The sequence below is a fragment of the Colobus angolensis genome, unplaced genomic scaffold, assembly GCF_000951035.1.
Source record: "Colobus angolensis palliatus isolate OR3802 unplaced genomic scaffold, Cang.pa_1.0 Scaffold47, whole genome shotgun sequence".
NCBI classification, from domain to species: Eukaryota; Metazoa; Chordata; class Mammalia; order Primates; family Cercopithecidae; genus Colobus; species Colobus angolensis.
The window spans coordinates 2,571,884-2,592,659 of NW_012118154.1; the positions used below are offsets into that span (position 1 = coordinate 2,571,884).

General features: G+C 47.4%; 3 protein-coding genes across 3 annotated transcripts in view; 2 read left to right on the forward strand and 1 right to left on the reverse strand.

The window, feature by feature from the left end:
• Positions 1 to 500: 500 nt before the first annotated feature.
• MED31 (mediator complex subunit 31) lies at positions 501 to 7,773 on the reverse strand. The gene is made up of 4 exons (XM_011958433.1): positions 7,648 to 7,773; positions 6,751 to 6,828; positions 6,376 to 6,472; positions 501 to 888 (listed from the first exon to the last, which is right to left on the reverse strand). The coding sequence occupies exons 1-4, from the start codon at positions 7,673 to 7,675 to the stop codon at positions 696 to 698; spliced, it is 396 nt and encodes a 131-aa protein (XP_011813823.1). The 5' UTR covers positions 7,676 to 7,773; the 3' UTR covers positions 501 to 695.
• A 7-nt stretch (positions 7,774 to 7,780) lies between these two features.
• LOC105523568 (chromosome unknown open reading frame, human C17orf100) lies at positions 7,781 to 9,644 on the forward strand. Its single transcript, XM_011958438.1, has one exon. It carries the CDS (start codon positions 8,062 to 8,064, stop codon positions 8,437 to 8,439), a length of 378 nt encoding a protein of 125 aa, XP_011813828.1. The 5' UTR covers positions 7,781 to 8,061; the 3' UTR covers positions 8,440 to 9,644.
• Positions 9,645 to 10,850: 1,206 nt separating this feature from the next.
• Positions 10,851 to 20,776, forward strand: part of LOC105523680 (allene oxide synthase-lipoxygenase protein-like) — a 52,537-nt gene continuing 42,611 nt past the window's right edge. The window contains 9 exon segments of the mRNA XM_011958628.1: positions 10,851 to 11,286; positions 12,862 to 13,489; positions 13,762 to 13,844; positions 13,924 to 14,044; positions 14,424 to 14,539; positions 14,739 to 14,899; positions 15,093 to 15,097; positions 15,867 to 15,992; positions 17,136 to 17,358. Coding sequence (XP_011814018.1) covers positions 10,851 to 11,286; positions 12,862 to 13,489; positions 13,762 to 13,844; positions 13,924 to 14,044; positions 14,424 to 14,539; positions 14,739 to 14,899; positions 15,093 to 15,097; positions 15,867 to 15,992; positions 17,136 to 17,358 — 1,899 coding nt within the window.

Sequence of the window (20,776 nt, forward strand, 5' to 3'; positions counted from 1 at the left end):
TGGTTTGTGGTACCTCCCAAATCAATGTTAGTTTTCCCAAATGAGCACAAGTATTTGAGGCTCCTCATGTTTGTTCTAAAGTCAAGAGTCCAATTAGTAATTAACCACTAGTTGTCCTGCCATGACTAGGTCAAATGAGGCCACAGTGATTCTTAAAGCCACCTTGCAAAGCAGGTAATACAGGTATTTCCTGTCCTGCAGAATTTAAGAACCCTCATGCAGTTCCTATCCTGTGATTTAAAGAGGTCACTGACTCCGCTACCCTCACTACGTAGATAAGAGTGGTAGAGTAGTTGATCTGAGGGACAGTAAGGTTCCAGGAGATGGCCTTGCCCTACTATATGTCAGGAAGAGCTAGCCTTAGGATTCAGTATACGTGGTGGCCCACCCCTACCCCATGCCCCAGTGCCTCATTTCGTCTAAAGCACCTAACTTTTCCATTCTTAATCAGCTGGTTATGCTAAATGCATAAAAAAAAAAAACACCTTACAAATCCACAGGGAAATCAAAGTAGACAAATTCAGGTTTAACAGAAATAGTCTATTAACAATAAAAAGTTGGATTAAAAAGCACACTAAAGGTTCTAGGGGCTACCATAATAAAGGCAGATAGGAAGAGTTTTCATTTTTTGTCTTCACTGTACAAAAGAAATACATTATATACATGTATTGAGAGCCTCATCTGTATCCGGTTTTTCATTTTCCCGATGTGTTATTTTGCTGTTGCTGCTCTGCCAAGGCTTGTTGAAGGCGCATCCGCTTCCGGGAATAGTGCTGCCAATGTAGAATCTGCTGTTCATCAATGAATTTCGCACACTGAGCATTCACCAGCTCCTTTCGGAAGTGTTCATATTGGAGCAGCTCTAACATGTGTAAACACTGAGGGTACCTGGGTTTAAGTTTATAAGTAAATGAACAACATAATTTAAGTAAATAATGCCAAGGTCTAATTAAGTTATTCTCTTAAAAATGATCTTGTAGCCTACCATTTCTTTAACAGTAACTTAGTACACTCTGGTAGCATAGGATTTTTTCCCTGATAGGTCATCCAAGGTCAGTGTTCAGCAATATTTTCGAAAAGTGAGAAGGTTTAAGTTCAGAAAGATTAAATTTAAACTTGCTCAGGACCACACAACACAGTAACTGGTAAGCAGAGTGAAAATTTAGGGACAAACCATGCTATTCCCTTCTAGTGGTTTCCAACGTGAAGAACATGAACATATTTTACTAATTCTGTGTTTAATTGATAGTTCTTTGTTTTTCCATCAATTGTGATAAAAAGACAACTTTCATTTAAAAGTGAGTTGGTTTGAAAGAGAACTATGCACACACATTGTACTCTTGTTGTCCACAGGGATATACCAGCTCTGAAATTAGATATCCTCTAGGATTGGACAAGTAAATATACTGTGGATAAGGACAGCCGAATTTCTGGCTATCAGAAAAGGAGTTACAGACAAGGAAAGGAAAAAGGCTAGAATGAACCCTGTGTTACTGAGCTGGTATTGAAAACATCAGTGTGTACTTACGGCTTTTAATATAGACAGAGGATAAACAGATGTATACATGTGTGCATGTATACACATACATACATAGAGTTTTTGAGCTTTGTGTACTGAGAGGGCCTAGAAGCAATGACACTGTGGTACTAATGAACACACAATGTCCAGATTGTGGTATCCAAGGAGCAGGTTTCCTTGGAGAAAAGGGTGATTCAGGGATAGGAGAGGGAAAGTACAAGATGAGCCTGGAACATTACGTAGTGCCAGAAGAAAAAGTGCTAAAAATTATTGGGACGATCAAAAGTATTCAGGAACCAACTTGAAGGGACTCCCAATGGCCAAATCTAGAATACTCAGAGCAAGAAAATACATAATTCTAATTCACAGGATAAAAATAAGAATCCAAAAGTCCATACTAAATGGATGTAAATTTCTTTAATAAAATAATAGAAAACAAGGGAATGTACTTCCTTACAATCGAATTCCAAACTAATAAATGCAGAATGACAGAATTCGGAAATCACCACAGTAAAAAATGTTTCAAACAAATATCTTCAAAAGATGCTAAAATGGGCATGTAATATGATATTTACATAGTCTCAAAGGATTTCCCCATAAGATACTTATTAATACATAAGGAAAAATAGTAACAATATGGAGAAACCTAGAAGGTACCAACCTCAACCAAGTTATCAAAATTAATGTCACCAGTAGTGAGACAAATAGACTTCATGTGACTGCAGATACATGAAGGATACAAAATCATTTCTGTCATAGTCATGGAAAAGAAAAGACCACTGAGATGAAAGGAGACTAAGACATGACAGCAAAATGCAACATACAGGCCTAGACTGGATCCTGTACTACATACAGCACCCCAGCAGGACAACAGTAGTTGACTGGATCCTGTACTACATACAGCACCCCAGCAGGACAACGGGCCTAGACTAAAGCCTGTACTACACACAGCACCCCAGGAGGACAACAGCCTAGACTGGATCCTGTACTACATACAGCACCCCAGCAGGACAACTGGCAAAATGTGAGTGAGGTCTGTAGATTAGGTAACAATATTAATGTGCTGATTTTTGCTGATTGTAGTGTTAGACATTTGGAATATCTGGGTGAAGAAAATATAGGAATTGTCTTTACTATTTTTCCAGCTATTTTGTAAGTAAAATTATTTCAAGTTGAAAAGACAAAAACTAACTGAGACAATTAAAATATATTAAAATATAGGAAGTGTGGGGAAAAGAGAGATCAGATTGTTACTGTGTCTATGTAGAAAAGGAAGGCATAAGAAACACCATTCTGATCTGTACTAAGAGAAATTGTTCTGCTTTGAGATGCTGTTAATCTGTAACTTTAGCCCCAACCCCGTGCTCACAGAAACATGTGCTGTATTGAATCAAGGTTTAATGGATTTAGGGCTGTGTAGGATGTGCCTTGTTAACAATATGCAGGCAGTATGCTTGGTAAAGTCATCGCCATTCTCAATTAAGCAGGGGCACAATGCACTGCAGAAAGCCACAGGGACCCCTGCCCAAGAAAGCCTGAGTATTGTCCAGGTTTCCCCAATGAGACAACCTGAGATATGTCCTCGTGGGAAAGGAAAGACCTTACAGCCCCCAGCCCGACACCCGTAAAAGGGTCTGTGCTGAGGAGGAGTGAAAAGAGGGAGGCCTCTTTACAGTTGAGATAAGATGAAGGCTTCTGTCTCCTGCTAGTCCCTGAGAATGGAATGCCTCGGTGTAAAGCCGACCATTCCCATTCATTCTATTCTGAGATAGGAGAAAACCGCCCTGTGGCTGGAGGTGAGATACGCTGGCAGCAATACTGCTCTGCTGCTCTTTGCTACACTGAGATGTTTGGATAAAGTGAAACATAAATCTAGCCTATGTGCACATCCAGGCACAGTACCTTTCCTTGAACTTATTCATGATACAGATTCCTTTGCCCACATGTTTCCCTGCTGACCTTCTCCCCACCTGCTGCCCTGCTACACTCGCCTCGCCAAGATAGTAAAAATAATGATCAATAAATACTGAGGGAACTCCGAGACCGGTGCCAGTGCAGGTCCTCGCATGCTGAGTGTGCCGTTCCCCTGGGCCCACTGTTCTTTCTCTATACGTTGTCTATGTCTTATTTCTTTTCTCAGTCTTTGGTCTCCACCTGACGAGAAATACCACAGGTGTGGAGAGGCAGGCCCCCTTCAGGAAGTAAGCAGATAAAGCCAAAGTTGCACACATGATATGCAAATGACTAAAGTGTGGAAAATAGGATACTAGAGCAATGATTCCAAAACTTTAATGTGTATATGAACCACTTCTTAAAATGCTGATGGATTCCTTAGGCCTGGAGTGGGGCCTGAGCTCTGCATTTCTAAAAAGCTCCCAAATGAAACCAATGCTAATGATGTGAACACCACATTGAATAGAGGGCTTAATACATGCTTCTAAGATAGTAACTTCCAAGACAGGAAAGGTTTGCTATCTACACACTAAAAATACACAGTTGCTCTAATTGTTGGCTGCTTATGCTAGAATGCTCTATTCACACCCGCCTTGGCTAACTCCCTTTCGTGACAGCATTAGGAGTTAAAAGGAACCAGGATGTAAGTTCCAGCCGGATGGCCTTTAACAAGGTACTTAACCTCTCTAAGGTTCAGTTTCTTCAACTGTAAAATAATGTGACAACCAAGAGGATGGTCTCAAGTAGCATTTAGTCAACAACTAGAATTTAGACATGCAGTGATTACATGAGAATACATTAGATGACAGTGAAGAATCACACTCAGATAGGCTACGTGTCAACAAGACGAAACAGAAGCAGTATAGAAGGGAAGTTCCGCATTTGGTGTTTTTAAAAATAGACAAGATACGGAGAACACTGATGAAAATAAGAACGGAAGGATTTTCATTGGCATAATGCTCCCAGCAAGTCAACAATGTCATCCTCTCCCCACTCCCACCCTCAAAAGTAATGTAAACTTAAGTTGAATTAATAGAGGTATATGTCCACATGAAGAAAAGAAAGGACCTCTGGCCCACTGTACTCTGGCCACACATGAGGGCCTGTGTTTAGTTCTTGGCTGAACTGCACAAAGTACAACTGCCAAACATCCGATGGGGGGAACCTGAACTCCTGGACACCATGGCACAATGGCTGAGGGTAGCTGAGAAAAACAGATGGAGAGAGATGTTACAGTGGCACCTACTGGCTGTCAGTGAAGCAGGCCAAGTGGTAGAAAGTGTCTCTTCCACCAGGTGGAAAGCAGCTAGTGGTGACAGCTGCTCTCAGCTTCAGCCAGTTGTTGACTTGGGAGAATTAAGATCTATGGTTACTAGATCTTCCAGATTTGAAAGAGTAGCAGGAAATCTGCATCTGTTATATAAAACTTTCTGATCTTCAAATGTCGGCAAGTATTAAAAAAAAAAAAATTAAAATCTTCTGCAGACTGAATAAAATGCCCAAAAGGGGCTAATCTGCAATCTCTCTTGAATGTAAGTATCTGGAAGGTTGTTGTCCTCAAGAGGGTATAGAACGGTTCTAGCTTAATCCAGGGACAACCAAGTTATCAAAATTAATGTCACCAGTAGTGGGACAAATAGACTTCATGTGACTGCAGACAGATGAAGGATAACACTACAATGAGACTAGAGCTACAAGGAGAGACATTATATCCCACTATAAGGAAGAACTTTCTAACATCTGGCTAACAATCGAATCAGCTGTCCCTGACAGAGTAACATGGGCTCACTGAAAACCTCCAGAGTGTAGATGACCACCTCTCGGCAACGTTGTGGGTAAGATTAAACTTGTTGGTGGCTAAGGCTTCCAACACTGAGTCTGTAAATCTACATACATACAACATTCGTTGAAATCTAATTTTCTTAAAAGTCTTTTCTTTGGATTATTAAATGGATAAAAAGCCAGAAAAGGTGCAAAGGGTCCTGCAGGCAACGTAAGATGTATATGCTTCGTGAGTCAATTGTTATTGGACACGGAAAAGTGACTTCCAAACAAGTTTGAAACATTTTCCTCTCAAACTTTTTTTTTTTAAAGGTTCACTATTGCTTTCTACCTGCTTAAGACAAAGCAGGTGTGAGTTCAAGGTGTTTTTTTTTTTTTTTTTTAAATCATTAAAAGGGAATTGCTTTGTGGTTATATGCTTCTTGCAACTCAGTAAGCCTTAACAGGAAAGTGTCAGCTGAATGACCTGAATGGTAAATATATATATATAAATGAGTTAATGCATATGAAGCATTTAGCACTGTTCCTGGCACATAAGAGGCCTTAAATAAAAGATGGCAACTCTAAGACTCAGGTTAAGATCACCTCCTCCAAATAACCCCAGAAACACCTTCCTTACAGATACCCTCTTTTAATTTCAGCCATGGCTTATGTCACTACATTTACAGATTGTGAGTTCTTCGGGACCAGAAACCTGGTGAGATGGGGAGGGTGGTGAAAGACAAGGTCAGACAAGGCAGGGCCAGATCATATAGGGTTTTAGCCCAAGAAAAGAGACTGGATTTTATTCTGCATGGTATGGAAGGTCATTGAAAGGTTCTAAGCAAGAAAGTAAAGTGTTCTGATTTATAGTTTTAAATGATTAAGTTGGTTTCTGTGTAGAAAGCTGTTTTGCTTGGTTTGCTTTGGGGTGGAGAGGGGGGCAGGAAGGTAAAAGTGGAAGCAGAGATAACCAGGGAGTAGATTACTGCAGTGATACAAGTTAGAGATAAGGGTGTCTTGTATTAAGATGGTGACAACGAAAAGAAGTGGAGAGATTCCAAATACATTTTTGCCAATGTGAAACGAAGAAATCTATTACAAAGTATACACATGCTTAGGATTATAAAAATTAAACTTACTTTAGATACTTGGCATATTCTGGGTCTTTCCAGTAAAGCAAGTATTTAAGATAATTAACAAAAGCTTTGTCTTTGAAGTAACCTCTTTGGGCAAGAACTGAAAAGCATTAAAAAAAAAAAAGAGTCTGTAGGTCAAACCAATCTTTACACTATGCTTTGTTACCCCTAATGTAAAGGATCTATTTACATAAAACCCCCACCACCAACACACATTGAATTCAAAACACAAATCCCAGTGCACAATTATATCTGTATACCAGCAATGTAATGTCATTCAATTGAGAATGTGTAAAAGTAGATACTATTTTGAATTGCAACTCTTCTGCCACAAATCATTAATAGCTACTCAATTTAATGAGATGCTTAACAACTTACAATTAAGGTAATTTGGGTTGGCTAAACATTGCACAAATTCCAACTCCAACTGAAACCGAAGTCGATTTCCAGCATCATCTAGGAGACAAGACAGCAAAAATCATGGAAAGTAAGGGTCACTGCATATAATGCTGATTTGTAGCAAGGAAAGAGCAATAAAGAAACCTGACTAATGCTGAGATGGTCTTCCTAAACTGGGAGTGGGGGGAGATAAACCTTTCTTCGAAATCTAAGGAAAGCGGAGCCCTGATTAAAAGGAGTTAGAAGTTTCTCTAAAATTAAAGAGAAATCATCAAAGAAAGCAGCAACACAAACGGAGAATTCCTACCACTCGTGGGCCACTATGTAGGAATTTTAACAGTGATCACTAAGATAGGCTGTAACAACTATGGCTTCCCCTATTTCAATAATGCGTTATAACAATTGTTAACAGTGATTAAGTTTTGCAAAAGCTACGTGCTGAATCAGTTAAGAAAAAGTTAGGATGCAAGAGACTGCGGAGAGCCTAAAAGATCATGGAGCGTATGCATATAAGAAGCACCAGTAGCAGAATGATTGAATAAAGTCCGGCGACGATATTTCAAACTTAGGCAAGCTCATGTGAGAAGCAGAAAACCAATCAAGGAGGACACGGTTTAACACACAAGTCCTCTCCCTTAGTCCCACCCACGCCGGGGAGCTGGTGGGGTGGTGTCTGAATAGCAAAGATGTGCGAACAAACCAAATTAGGAAAACTGCAAAGAGTACCTTAGTCTTTCTAGACGCTACAAGAGCCTTCCCACCTCCTCGTCCAAATATTAACCCTGCCAAGAGTAAGGCCTGGAAGGAGGCCACGGGGAAGCGGTCTGGGCCGAGGGGAGTTCCATCTGCGAAGACTCAGATCAGAGAGCTACTCACCTGTCTCCATAGCGACGGCAGCGGCCATAACAAACGAAGATACCAAAACGCCACCAGTCTGACCGAGCAAAGGCCCAGAGTGGCGGGGGAAGTTCCGGAAACCACGGCTCTCTCTTCCGGTCCCGGGGCACTATGGGATATGGGGCCGGGAGGCTCCGCCCATCCCCGGCCAGCCTTGGGATGGCTCCACCCGCGCTGGCTCCAAACTAGCGAGGGGGCGGAGCCCGGGCCGTGGGAGCGCCTGAGGGGCAGGAGCCCAGTGTTTTCAGCCTTCGAAGGACCATGGTGTTTCCACGTCATCGTGTTGTGGCGCTCCCGGCTATGGCAGTACCGTAGTTTCCCTCTCTTCTGCCTGCGGTGACCGTTGGGCAGTGGGGTGCCCCGAGGCCTCGCTGGCCCCCTCACGCCGGCAGAATGGCCTCAGCCCGAGGGGCCAAGCAGTCTTCTCCCCGGGTGGGGACCACTCGCTACACAGAGACGTCCACGGTCCGCGTGGAGACCTCGTCCCACCGTGTGGAGACCTCGTCCCACCGCGTGGAGACGTCGTCCCGGCGGGTGGAGACCTCCCAGCGCCGCAGCGAGGGTCCCTCCCTCTCCCCCTCGGGGAAGCGGCTCCGTGGCATCCTCGAGGCGTCCTCCCGGCACGTGGAATCCTCCTCGCAGCGCACGGAAACGACCTCCCGCCACATCAGGGCCTCGTCCCTGAGGGTGGAGACGTCTCTGCACTGCGCAGAGAGCCCAGCCCCGCGGGCCAAGCCGGCCGCCCGCCAGAACGAAAAACAGGCCCGATGAGATGCTGCTTCCCAAAGGCCACCAAGGGGCCAGGGCCCTCAGCCAGGACAGAAAGGCTTCCAGTTGCCAGCCAGCCAGCCAGCTGCCAGGTGGACCAATCATTTTCGGTTTCATGGAAACAAACCATAAATCAATGTAAGAACCAGCCAAGCCGCAGTTTCTGAACACAGCCAACGTTTATTGACCATCCTGCGTCTTGGACCAGCCTACTTTTGACCCAGTGAACTATTTTCACTTGAAGCCAGCACAAAAGATTTTCATGCCCAGGATGCTGTCTAAATCGGGTTGATGGACAAAGAGGCTGTTTGAGCCTCTGAGCCAGGTGAGTTTGGGATCCACAGCCCTCAGAAGACCTTCACCCCTTAGGAACAGAGACCAAACTGAAATCGTGACCTGTGGAATGATTCCATGCCTGCTAAAAACTTGAGGGGCAAGGAACAGACTCAGAAATTATTAGTGGCCTTTGTTTATGTTTCAAAGTAACTGGTGGTTTTCTTTATGCTAAGTGTTTGTACCTGGCACTCCCATCCATACACTTTTTTAAGGTAGGTTAGATGTAGTTAAAAATGACAGTAAACCCACCAGCAAGCAAAAATAATCTTAGAAGAGAAAGTGAGAGGAGGCCATTGAAAGCTGGTCTGAGGTTTGAAGAAGATGGAGAAGAGTCATATTTATTGAGAACCTGCTCTGTGCCAGGTACTAGATGCTCCTCCACTTACGATGGAGTTACCTCCCATTAAAACTATTGTAAGTTGAAAATATGGTAATTTGAAAAGGCACTTAATATCCCTAACCTACTAAACCTCATAGCTTAGCCTAGCCTACCTTAAACATGCTCAGAACACCTAACGTTGAGCAAAATCATCTAACAGAAAGCCCATTTTATAATAAAATGTTGAATATCTCATGTTATTTATTGCATACTGTACTAAAAGTGAAAAACAATGGTTGTATGAGTGCTCAAAGTACTATTTCTACTGAATGTCGCTTTTGTACCATTGTAAAGTCGAAAAATCATAAGTCAAACCATCTTAAGTTGGGGACTGCCTGTATTCTGGGAACTTGGGCTATAGCAGTAAAAAAAGCAAAGTCCCAGCTGTAGTGGAGCTTACACTCTGGTGAAAAGGCAGACAAGCAATGACAAAACGAGACAATTTTCTATTGTGATTAGCACTATGAAGGAAATATATGGGTAATGTGATAGAGAATGGAAGTAAGGGGCTTCTTTTGATAAAATGGTCGGGGAAGGCCTTGCTGATTAGGTAACATTTAATCTGAGATATGTGTGAATGAACAGTGATCTGGAACATGTGCATTCTAGGCAGAACAGCAAATACAAAGGGTAGCTGGGAACAAGCTTTGAATGTTCAAGGAACAGAAAGAAGGCCAGTGTGGCTGGAGGAAGAGAGAGGCAATTATATAGACATGGAAGCAGAATGGAAGGGAGGAGTGAAAAGCAAGCAGGGGCCAGTCCACGGAAGGTCTTCTAAGCCACAGAAAGGAATTTGAGATTTATTCTAAGGTCAATGGGAAAACATTGAAGGGTTTCCAACAGGGGAATGACATGATGCCATTTACATTTTATGTGGGACAGTGGTCCTCAACTGAGTGTGATTTTGTCCCCCAGAGGATATATGGCAACCTCTAGAGACATTTTAGTTTGGTGGACAAGTTGGGGGGGGGGTGGGTAGCACATTAGGTGCTACTGGCACCTAGTGGGTAGAGGCCGGGGATGCCACCTCACATGCTACAGTGCACAGGTCGACACCCTTCCCTCTGCCAACAATGAAGAATCACTGGTCCCAAAATGTCAATAGTGCCAAGGCTGACAGTTCTAGCAGCTTGGAAAGCTAGAGCATGGTCCACTGGGACAGCATGTCACTTCTACATAGTAGATTGTAGTGAGACCTAAGAAACAGTCATGGAAGAGGGTTGACCTTAAAGGTAAAGAGAAATCATTAAAGAAAACAGCAGCACAAATCGGACATAATACGTACCACTCGTGGGCCACTGTGTAGGAATTTTGACAGTGATCACTAAGGTAGGCTGTAATAACTGTGACTTCCCCTATTTTCATAATGCATTGTAACAATTGTTAACAGTGATTAAGTTTCGCAAAAGCTACGTGCTGAGTCAGTTAAGAAAAAAACTTAGGATGCAAACTGAACAAGAGACTCCAAAGAGCCTAAAAGATGATGGAGCATATGCATATGTAAGAAGCACAAGTAGCAGAATGATACACAAGTCTGGCGACGATATTTCAAACGTATGCAAGCTCATGTGAGAAGCAGAAAACCAGCCAAGGACACGCTTGCTTTAAGACACAAGGAGGACATGCTTTAAGACACAAGTCCTCTCCCTTAGTCTCGCCCATGCTGGGAAGCTGGTGGGGTCGTGTTTGAATAGCAAAGATGTGCAAACAAACCAAATTAGCAAAACTGCAGAGTACCTTAGCCTTTCTAGATGCTACAAGAGCCTTCTCTCCTCCGTGTCCAAATACTAACCCTGCCGAGAGTGAGGCCTGGAAGGAGGCCCCGGGGAAGCGGAAGAAGCGGTCTGTGCCAAGGAGAGTTCTGTCTTGGAAGACTCCAGGCTCAGAGCGCTACTCATCTGTCTCCATGGCGATGGCAGCGGCCATAACAAGCAAAGACACCGAATCGGCACCTGCCCAACAGAGAAAAAGCCTGGAGGGGCGTGAGAAGTTCCGGAAACCGGGAACTTCCCGCTACTCCATCTCCTTGGAATTAACGGCTCCCTCTTCGGGTCCCGGAGCATCGAGGAGTAAGGGGACGGTGGCTCCGGCCAGGCCCGCTCAGCCCGCGCTGGCTCCGGAATGGCGAGGGGGCGGTGCCGGGCTGTGGGAGCGCCTGTGGGGCAGGAGTCCAGGGAGGCAGAGACTTTTACCCTCAAAGGAATAAGTCCCAGAGTGTGCAAAGTTGGTGGAATGAATTCGGTGGCCTAAATGTACCTTCCTCAAATGCCACGGCTGACTGGGTCTCCTCTCCCACTTCACCCTCTCTTGCTATCCAGCTTGTGAGGCGTGTGTGTGTATGTGTGTGACCGCGCTTGCCTTTACATGGAGGTTGGCTTCCCAGCCATCCGGGCTTGCATACAAGTGCATAACTCCTACCCCACCTCGCCTGCCTGCTGTACCAGGCGTTGGTTCCTTCTTCCTGCGTGTTTTCTGTCCAAATCCTTTTCTGATTTGTACAGAAAACATGCAGGTGGCACACAGTAAGCGCTTAATAAATTTTCCGGCTACCTGAACTCCTTGGAATTGAGGAGATGCCCCCGTGCGCCCCTCACTGCACAGAGCTCCCTTGTCTGGAAACTCATCGGTCACCGAAGCGCCCGTCGATCCTCACTCTTTCTCTATTTTAAAAAACCGTTTCAACCGCTAGCACTGTTGGATCTCTGACCTTTCGGGCTTTATCACCTGGGGTGGGGTGGGTGATGAGAGGGAAGGGATGGGGAGTCAAGGCAGGAGAACGCTCTCGATTTCCCTACCCACCTCCCGTCATATCTCATGTCATATCTACCCGGTGTTCTACCCGTTCTACCTGTTACTTTTTTTCTTCCGCGAAACCCCAAATTCCCATCACTGCTCTAGCCCTCTCCCAGATCCCCAAATCCGGATGTCTGTCTCAGGGAACGTCAAAGGAACATGCCCGAACGAGGTCCTCCCCTCTTCCCACCTCCCAGCCCTCTCCTCCTGCCTCCCCCGTGTCACCCGCGCCTCCTCCCTCGCTTCACCTCCCTCTAAACAAGAATCCGGTGCAGTCAGTTCTAGACCCTGAGCATCTCCTTCGTCGCTGGCGAAGGGAGCCAGAAGGAGAGAAAATGCGCACGGAGCGGGTTGCTCCGCGACTCCATGGTGAGGGGACGGGGCACGGAAGGTGGAAAGGCGCTCCCTCCTCCCTTTTTTCCTGCCTATGGTGGGCAGTTGGTGACACACAGTAAACGCTCAATAAATGTTCCCGCTACTCCATCTCCTTGGAATTAAGAGGATGCTCCTGGGCGCCCCTCATTCCACACAGCTCTGCTGCCTGGAAACCGTGGTCGCCGGAGCCATCGTCAGTCCTCCCGCTTTCTCTATTTTAAAAGCCATTTCAAACCTCCAGCGGCCTCGCCGCCTCTGCTGCAGACCTTCCAAGCCCTTCTGAAGCCAGAATGATTTCTCCTTAATTCACTACCCCTGCTTAACACATTCAAATGGCTCCCGCTTGTTCTCGGACCAAATGCAAAGCCCTTGGCGCCACCTTTGAGAGCCTCCGGACCTGCTGACTCCCCACACCTGGGCTCTGAGCTCCAGCTCCAAGATGCTGCGCGCCCTCCCATCCCCGCTGCTCGCTCTGCCCGGCGCGCCTTTCCCCTGCCTTCCCTTTCTCTCACTCTCCCTGGCTGAGCCCTCTCCACCTCCAGGTCTCCGGGAAGGTTGTCCCCAGGCCGGTGGGCCCCTGCAGGTCCTCAGCCTTGGGCGGGGTGGGGGCGGGGGGGTGGTCGCACAGCGGGAATTGCCACCAGCGCGTCCCGGCTCCACAGCGCGCTCGTCCAGGGCGCGGCGCCGGCCCAGCCCAGCGCTTGGCACAGTCAACGACCACAGGGAGGAGAAAGTGAAGGCAGGAGCGGACCTTCCCACCTGCGGTCCCCGTCCCCTCAGAACGGAGTCCTGGGGCCAGCTGCTCGGCCTTGTCCCTCTCTCTCTGGCTCAGTCCCCCCACCCTGATACGTCTCCTCCTCTCAGAGCCTCCAAGGAAGGGTGTGGGCTCTGGAGGGAGCGGGGCTCAGCCGGGTGCCCCTCCCGCCAGGCCCCACCGGGGCTGAGCCTCTTCTGTCGCCCGCAGGAGACAGAAGTCAAGGTGGAAGTACCGGAGTACCTGGGGCCGCTGCTGTTTGTGAAACTGCGCAAACGGCCCCTCCTTCAGGACGACGCCTGGTTCTGCAGCTGGATCTCCGTGCAGGGCCCCGGAGCCGGGGACGAGGTCAAGTTCCCTTGTTACCGCTGGGTGGAGGGCGACGGCGTCCTGAGCCTGCCCGAAGGCACCGGTGAGCGCGGGGCTGGGGGTGTCAGGTGGCCTCTGGGGTGCGAGAGAAGCTGGGGGGATGCGCGTGCGGAGAAGAGAGCGCAGGATGGAGGTGCTGGAACCTGGAGCCCCGGGGTCTTTGGGGGTGTCGAAGGGGCGGTGGCTGCAGCTGGCACAGAGTGGCTGGAGCCTGGAGGAGGGGCCACACAGAAGGACGGGGTGATGAGGCTCTCCTGGCAGGGGCGAGAAGAGGATCTCACCGAAAGTCACTGGCCAAGCCCTCCCCTGTCCTTCCAAGCCGCACTGTGGGCGAAGACCCTCAGGGCCTGTTCCAGAAACACCAGGAAAAGGAGCTGGAAGAGAGAAGGAAGCTGTACCGGTGAGCCCTTCTCCCCTGGCCCCACCTGAGCTGCTGATGCTTCCAGCACCCACGCCTGATTTCCTTCCTGCCCCACAGGTGGGGAAAACTGGAAGGATGGGTTAATTCTGAGTGTGGCTGGGGCGAAACTATGTGACCTCCCTGTGGATGAGCGATTTCTGGAAGACAAGAGAGTTGACTTTGAGGTTTTGCTGGCCAAGGGGTGACAGCAAGGGGAGGCTGGGTGAGAGGGAGGTGTCCTGGTCTAGTGGAAGCCAAGGGGCTTATGGGCTGCACTGCACTGGACTGGCCCCAGATCGGTGCCTGTGGTCGCCATGATGGAGTCTCCCAGTGATGCTCAAACCCTTTGCCCATGGTGGCTCACGCCTATAAAGACTGAGGCGGGCAGATCATGACGTTAAGAAATCGAGACCATCCTGGCCAATATGGTGAAACCCCGTCTCTATTAAAAATACAAAAATTAGCTGGATGTGGTGGCGGGCGCCTGTAGTCCTAGCTACTCGGGAGGCTGAGACAGGAGAATTGCTTGAACCCTGGAGGTGGAGATTGCAGTGAGCCGAGTTTGCACCACTGCACTCCAGCCTGGTGACAGAGCGAGACTCGGTTTAAAAAATAAAATAAAATAATGTTCTGACTTGCTGGAGCTATCTGAATGACTTCAACTGGATTTTCTGGTGTGGCCAGAGCAAGGTGGCTGGTCAGTCCCCCCACCCCGATATGTCTCCCGGGACCCTTACTCCCAGATCCCACCCAACCCAGGGGAACTGAAAGAAGCAGGGTGTGGAGAACAGAGACTGGGTCCTGCTGGTGGGCTGGAGTCAAGGGGGCATGGTTGGTGGGGTTGGAAGGACCAAGAGCTCCGATCCCACAACTTGCCAAACAACTGCCTTCCCCAGAGCGCGTGCGGGACTCCTGGAAGGAAGATGCCTTATTTGGGTACCAGTTTCTTAATGGCGCCAACCCCATGGTGCTGAGACGCTCTGTTCACCTTCCTGCCCACCTCGTGTTTCCTCCAGGCATGGAGGAACTGCAGGCCCAGCTGGAGAAGGAGCTGGAGGTACGGACATCAGAGCCCTGAGGAGGCTCAACAGTGAAGTGAGGTGGGCTAGTGTCAATGATGCTGCTGCGGGACCCACTGTGGGCCTGGCTTGCTGCCAGCCAGCAAGGAGGGATTCTGCAGGAGAGGTCCTGAGGGATCCTGGAGAAACTCAGCTGCTCGGCCTCCTTCCCACACGACAGTAGCTGCGGAGGGAGGGTGTGCAAGGTGGAATGGTTGATAGAAACAGGGTCAAATGAAGAAACATAACTGGCCCTTGGTGCTAGGGATTCAGGGAGTGTGCAGAGTAAGAGAATCAGGGTCAGAGTGCTGTGGCTGTTAATCAAGAGGCAACATGGAACAACAGAGAGGAAATTCATGGGATTACAGGGCAGATAGGCTTGGATGTGAATCCTGGTTCTGCTGTTTGTAAGCTGTGTGACCTCAGGCAAAATACCCAACCTGTTTCCTCCTCTGTGCAATTGAGGCTCATTCAACTATGTATAAAAAATATAAGGCTGAGCACAGTGGCTTGCACCTGTAATTCCAACACTTTGGGAGGTCGAGGCGGGAGGATCACCTGAGCCCAGAAGTTGGAGGCCAGCCTAGGCAACATGGTAAAACCCTGTCTCTACAAAAGCACAAAAATTAGCATCTGTAATTTTTGGTGTAGTGGCATGCACCTGTAGTCCTACCTATTTGGAGGCTGAGGTGGGAGGATCACCTGGGCCCAAGGAAGTCAAGGCTGAAGTGAGCCGTGGTGATCCTGCCACTGCACTCCAGCCTGGGCAACAGAGTTATACCCTGGCTCAAAAACAAAAAACAATGATATGAGGCAATAAGCACATGATCCATTACCTGGAACAAAGTAGGTGATGGAGACAAGTTAGCTCCTCTCTCTCTCTCTCTTCCCCCTCGGAGGAATCAGAGTAGGAAGAAGATGCTTTATGCTGATAGCAGCCCTTGACCTCTTCCTCCACCCAGGGAGGCAACTGTTTGAAGCTGACTTCTCCCTGCTGGATGGGATCAAGGCCAATGTCATTCTCTGTAGCCAGCAGCACCTGGCTGCCCCTCTGGTCATGCTGAAACTGCAGCCTGATGGGAAACTCTTGCCTGAGAGGTCTCAGAATTTCTGCTCCCCGTCTCCAGCCTTCTTAGCTCAGCTGCTTATCGAAATTCACTGAGCACCATCTGCAAAGGCGCTGGGATAAGGCACCAGGGAGACCCCAAAGGAGGAAATGCGCCAAGTCTCTGATTCGAAGGCCTTGCAGTGTAGCTACAGAGACACATGGGGCCTACAGAAGCTCTACAGAGTCTGCAGAAGCTCCAGGACTGAGGAAGTCCCTGAGGACAGAGACAGCCCAGGAGGGGTCAGGGGAGGTGGGATGTCATGAGCCTTGGAGGAGGGCCAGGTCTCAGACAAGCAGGAGGGAGAGAAAGGACCAGTCCTCAGTGGCAAGACAGACTGGGCAGAGGCTGAGGTAGAGGAGTCAGGAGATTCCGAGGGGACAGTTGGACCAGAGGCCAGACTAAGCCAGGCTAAGGAGTATGAGGTGGGAAGCTGGAGAAGGCTGTGATGAAACGTGCTATGGGCATGCAGTGTGGGCGGTGGTGTTTAGGGTGCGTTGGAGAGGGAGATGCTAGAAACGGGCTGGGGCAATGGCCCCAGCACTGACCCCAGGAGGAGGGGAGCTCGGATGTGGGTGTTGATCGTTGGGATGGAGAGGACAGGTGGATGCGAGTGCAGAGGGAGATCAAGGAGAGGGGACAGGGGAGCCAGGCCAGGTGCCTGCAGAAGTAGCACCAATAAAGAGAACAGGGTGCCCCGGTAGCCTTTTGTCTGACCAATGTTGAGGTAATGGAAGACATTTAAATTGTCCAGCAGGCAACTGAGAAGGAGATTCAGTCATTTGTGTAGAGGTGGGGCCAAAAGATGAGATTTCGAAAAAACAGTGTGGGACAAAGGAAGCAGGTGGTTTGAATCTTGTTCACACTGCAGGGACTGAAAGGGGAAGTGGAGGCCGGAGGAGGCACCAGAAGAGCAGTTTCTGCAGAATGCTGGAGGCGAAGCAGCTTGCAGGGTGCTAATGCACCGAGCGGGTAGGAAGGGGAGGGGAGGAAATGGGAGCTGTAGGGAGCGGCAGCAGTGAGATGGGGAAAGCGAAACGCGTTTGGAGGATGAATGGCAAGGTTAACATGCAAGGGGGGGCGGGAATCGCTGAGCGCCCGGCACTCATGCCTTCTCTCCCCAAACCTTGTCCCTGCTCCAGTTCCAACTGCCCAGCACAGGATCCCCACCACCTCCCCTTTTCTTGCCCACAGATCCTCCAATGGTCTGGCTTCTGGCCAAATGCTGGGTCCTCAGCTCTGACTTCCAGCTCCATGAACTGCAGTCTCATCTTCTGAGGGGATGCTTGATGGCTGAGGTCATTGCTGTGGCCACCGTGAGGTGCCTGCCATCGATATAGCCTATCTTCAAGGTAACACCTTATTCCCTTCTCTCCTGTATTCAGCTGAATATTTGATGGGGACCTTTGTTTCTCTAGAGTTCTCTTTCTGTACAACACCCTCAATTTCAGCATGCCGCCCTGTGTATTCTGGCTGTATTGGCCTCCCAGTACTGCCAGCTTTCTCTGTCTCCTTAACTCAGGAAGATGATAGGGTTGCTATCCCTACTCTGCAGCTGGAAAGCTTTCTCTAGGCAGTAAGCTGGGGCAATTATGGGGCCTGCTTTTGTCTGTTTCTTCAGTGATTTCAGGCAAGAGGGTAAATCCAGCTCCTTACTTCACTCCAGCTGGAGGTCTCCTCCTCATTATTTTATATACATGTTGTGGAAGATTAACTTTACAATGTAGTTTTTAGATAACAATATTCAGACAGGACTGCAACTCCATTTATGGAGTAATTATCATACCTCTAAGATGAATATTACTACTCTCTCCCAGAGATGGATGCAGTGACTTTTGGGACTTTGTGTGTCTCTTTACTCAAGGAGAGACGAATAGCATCTTTATTTCTATGAAGAATAGTTGCATTGTGTTAGACAGAAAGGAACATTTTATTTTATTTTATTTTATTTTGTTTTATTTTAGAAACAGTCTCACTCTCTCAGCCAGGCTGGAGTGCAGTGGCACGACCTTGGCTCACTGCAACCTCCATCTCCCAGGCTCAAGAAATTGTCCTGCCTCAGCCGAGTAGCTGAGATGACAGGCATGTGCCACCATGCCCGGTTAATTTCTGTATTTTTAGTAGAGACGGGGTTTCATCATGTTGGCCAGACTGGTCTTGAACTCCTGACTTCAGGTAATCTGCCCGCCTCAGCCTCCCAAAGTGCTGGGATTACAGGTGTGAGCCACCATGCCCGGCCCATTTTTTCTTTTTAGTATGGAAGTTTAAATATAAATGCTGATTAACCAATAGAACTGACTGTGGCAGTTAGGCTTTGCCCTTGGCTCCAACCCTCTACCTTCTAAAATCAGCTTTGTGTCTAAGGCTAGGTCTCTGCAAGTCATATTCCTGCCTTGACAGCTGGCTCCATGTTGAACTCGTACCAGTAACTACGTCACCCTGGTAGCAGCCCTGCCTTCCCTCAGTGGCAGCTGAATCCACTTTGCAACTTTCTAATGTTTGAAGGAGCGGTTTTATTGCATCCCTGTTCAGAATACAAGCACCAGCCAACTGGCACCCCTTATCAAAAGTCTGAGTTTCAGCTCTTCAGGGTCCTTCCTCCAAGTTTCCAAAGTTTTAGTAATTCCAGGTTCTGTTCTTTCCTGGCTACTAGTGGGGTAAAGCATCCTTTCATATGTTTACTGCCCCTGTGGGTTTCCTTTTCTGTGACTTCTCTGTTCATATCTTTGCTCGTTTTGCTTCTTTCATGTCTTTTTCTTACTTGAATCCTTTAAATATTCTGAAGACAAATTCTCACCTATTTGCATTGCAAACATATTCTCAAAGTTTTTGGCTTGTCCCCGTCTTTTAAATTTTTTAAAATTTCAGAAGACAGTTTCTCAGCTTTTACCATGTGCCTTTATCTTTCCTGGTTTCCATCTCTGATTTTATTTTATAATGGCAGCAATGTGTTTCTGTTTTTATTTAAGTGGTCCACCAGGATTGCTATCCCAGTGGTTTTTAAACTGCAGTCAAAACATTAAAGACTGGTGAAATCAATTTAGGGGGTCCCAGTCAGCATTTAAAAAAATGAAATAGAGTAGAACAAAAAATATCGGTAGAACAATATCAGAATACATCACACTGTTTAATAGGAAGAAAGGAAGGAAAGAGGAAAGGGGAAGACAAGAGGTGGGTTTGGACAATTTATTTTATTTTTTATTTATTTTTGAGACAGAGTCTCAGGCTGTCACCTGGGCTGGAGTGCAGTGGCTCACTGCAACCTCTGCCTCCCGGGTTCAAGCGTTTCTCCTGCCTCAGCTTCCCGAGTAGCTGGGATTACAGGCGCCCACCATGCCTGGCTAATTTTTGTATTTTTAGTAGAGATGGGGTTTCCCCATGTTGGCCGGACTGGTCTTGAACTCCTGACCTCAGGTGATCCTCCTGCCTTCGCCTCCCAAAGTGCTGGGATTACAGACATAAGCCACCGCACCTGGCCGAGTTTGGACAATTTAATTATCACCCAGTGTCAAAGTTTTCATTACAATGTTGCAGCAAGAAATGAGGCTTCTGCCAAGTCAATTCAACAAGTACCTATAGGTAAGGACACTTTACAGGAGAAGAGAATGACTAGATAATCATTGTTAGACTGGATGCAAGAAAAGAAAGAAAGGAAGTTCTAGTTAAGGATTATTAGATTTATTAAAAGACAGTTAAAGGCCTTGGATTCCTTCCCTCCAGGGTTGACATTAGCTGAGTGCATAGCTAACTGGTTTCTAAGAAGAGGTCATAATCTCATCAAAATTCATCAGAAAATGGCTTAAGCATTTAATCAGACATACAATTGATTTCCAAGAAGAGTTTTGTGGCTTCCATTCCCAAAACATCCCTATCCCAGCCAGCATGTGGGACAATCCTTTATTTTACAGTGTACATATTTTATGAAAACTTGTATTTCAGTACATATGTACCATATCTTGAGGCAAACTTTATTTTTGTCTGTGTGTCACTGCCAGTAAGGTTTGAAAACCACTGCTGTGTTCTTAAGAGCTGAGATCCAGCCAAGGCCCCAGGAATTCCTGGGGTCCCTAAACCTGTCCTTGCCTGCAGTAAACCTCTCTATCTTTGCAGGCACCTAGAGGAGGTTCTCCTGGATATCTTCACAGGCATCCTGCCTAGCTGTTAAACTCAGGAGTCTATCCATCCCAGGTCTGCTTTTTGCCTCATAAGATTTCATTTGTAAAAGAGTCCCAATGCTAAAACAAAATATTTGAACATCGTCAAGCTAATCTAATCCCACTGTTTTACTGTGATGAAACTGGGGCTGAGAGTGAGAACACCTTGCCAGTTGCATGGCATTTGGCCCACCTGCAGTGGCACTGCCTTCTCCAGTCTACCAGAGTAGCAAAGATTTCACCAGTGGAAACTCATGTATTTAGTATTAATGGCCTGTCCACGTTTCCCTTTAAAAGGATCAGGAGAGGCCAGGCATGGTGGCTCACACCTGTAATCCCAGCACTGTGGGAGGCTGAGGCAGGCAGATCACGAGGTCAAGAGATCGAGACCATCCTGGCCAACGTGGTGAAACCCCGTCTCTACTAACAATACAAAAATTAGCTGGGTGTGGTGGCACATGCCTGTAGTCCCAGCTACTTGGGAGGCTGAGGCAGGAGAATCACTTGAACCCAGGAGGCAGAGGTTGCAGTGAGCCAAGATCACACCACTGCACTCTAGCCTGGCGACAGAGCAAGACTCCATGTCAAAAAAAAAAAAAAAAAAAAAAATAGACCA

What these genes read in the sequence shown, in the direction of transcription:
- MED31 (XM_011958433.1), bottom strand. Translation starts at nt 7,675, where the DNA reads ATGGCCGCTGCCGTCGCTATGGAGACAG. An exon ending in TGCCGTCGCTATGGAGACAG is followed by an intron (nt 6,829 to 7,647) that starts GTGAGTAGCTCT and finishes CTTGTCTCCTAG; the next exon opens with ATGATGCTGGAAATCGACTT. An exon ending in CAACCCAAATTACCTTAATT is followed by an intron (nt 6,473 to 6,750) that starts GTAAGTTGTTAA and finishes AATGCTTTTCAG; the next exon opens with TTCTTGCCCAAAGAGGTTAC.
- LOC105523568 (XM_011958438.1), top strand. Translation starts at nt 8,062, where the DNA reads ATGGCCTCAGCCCGAGGGGCCAAGCAGTCTTCTCCCCGGGTGGGGACC.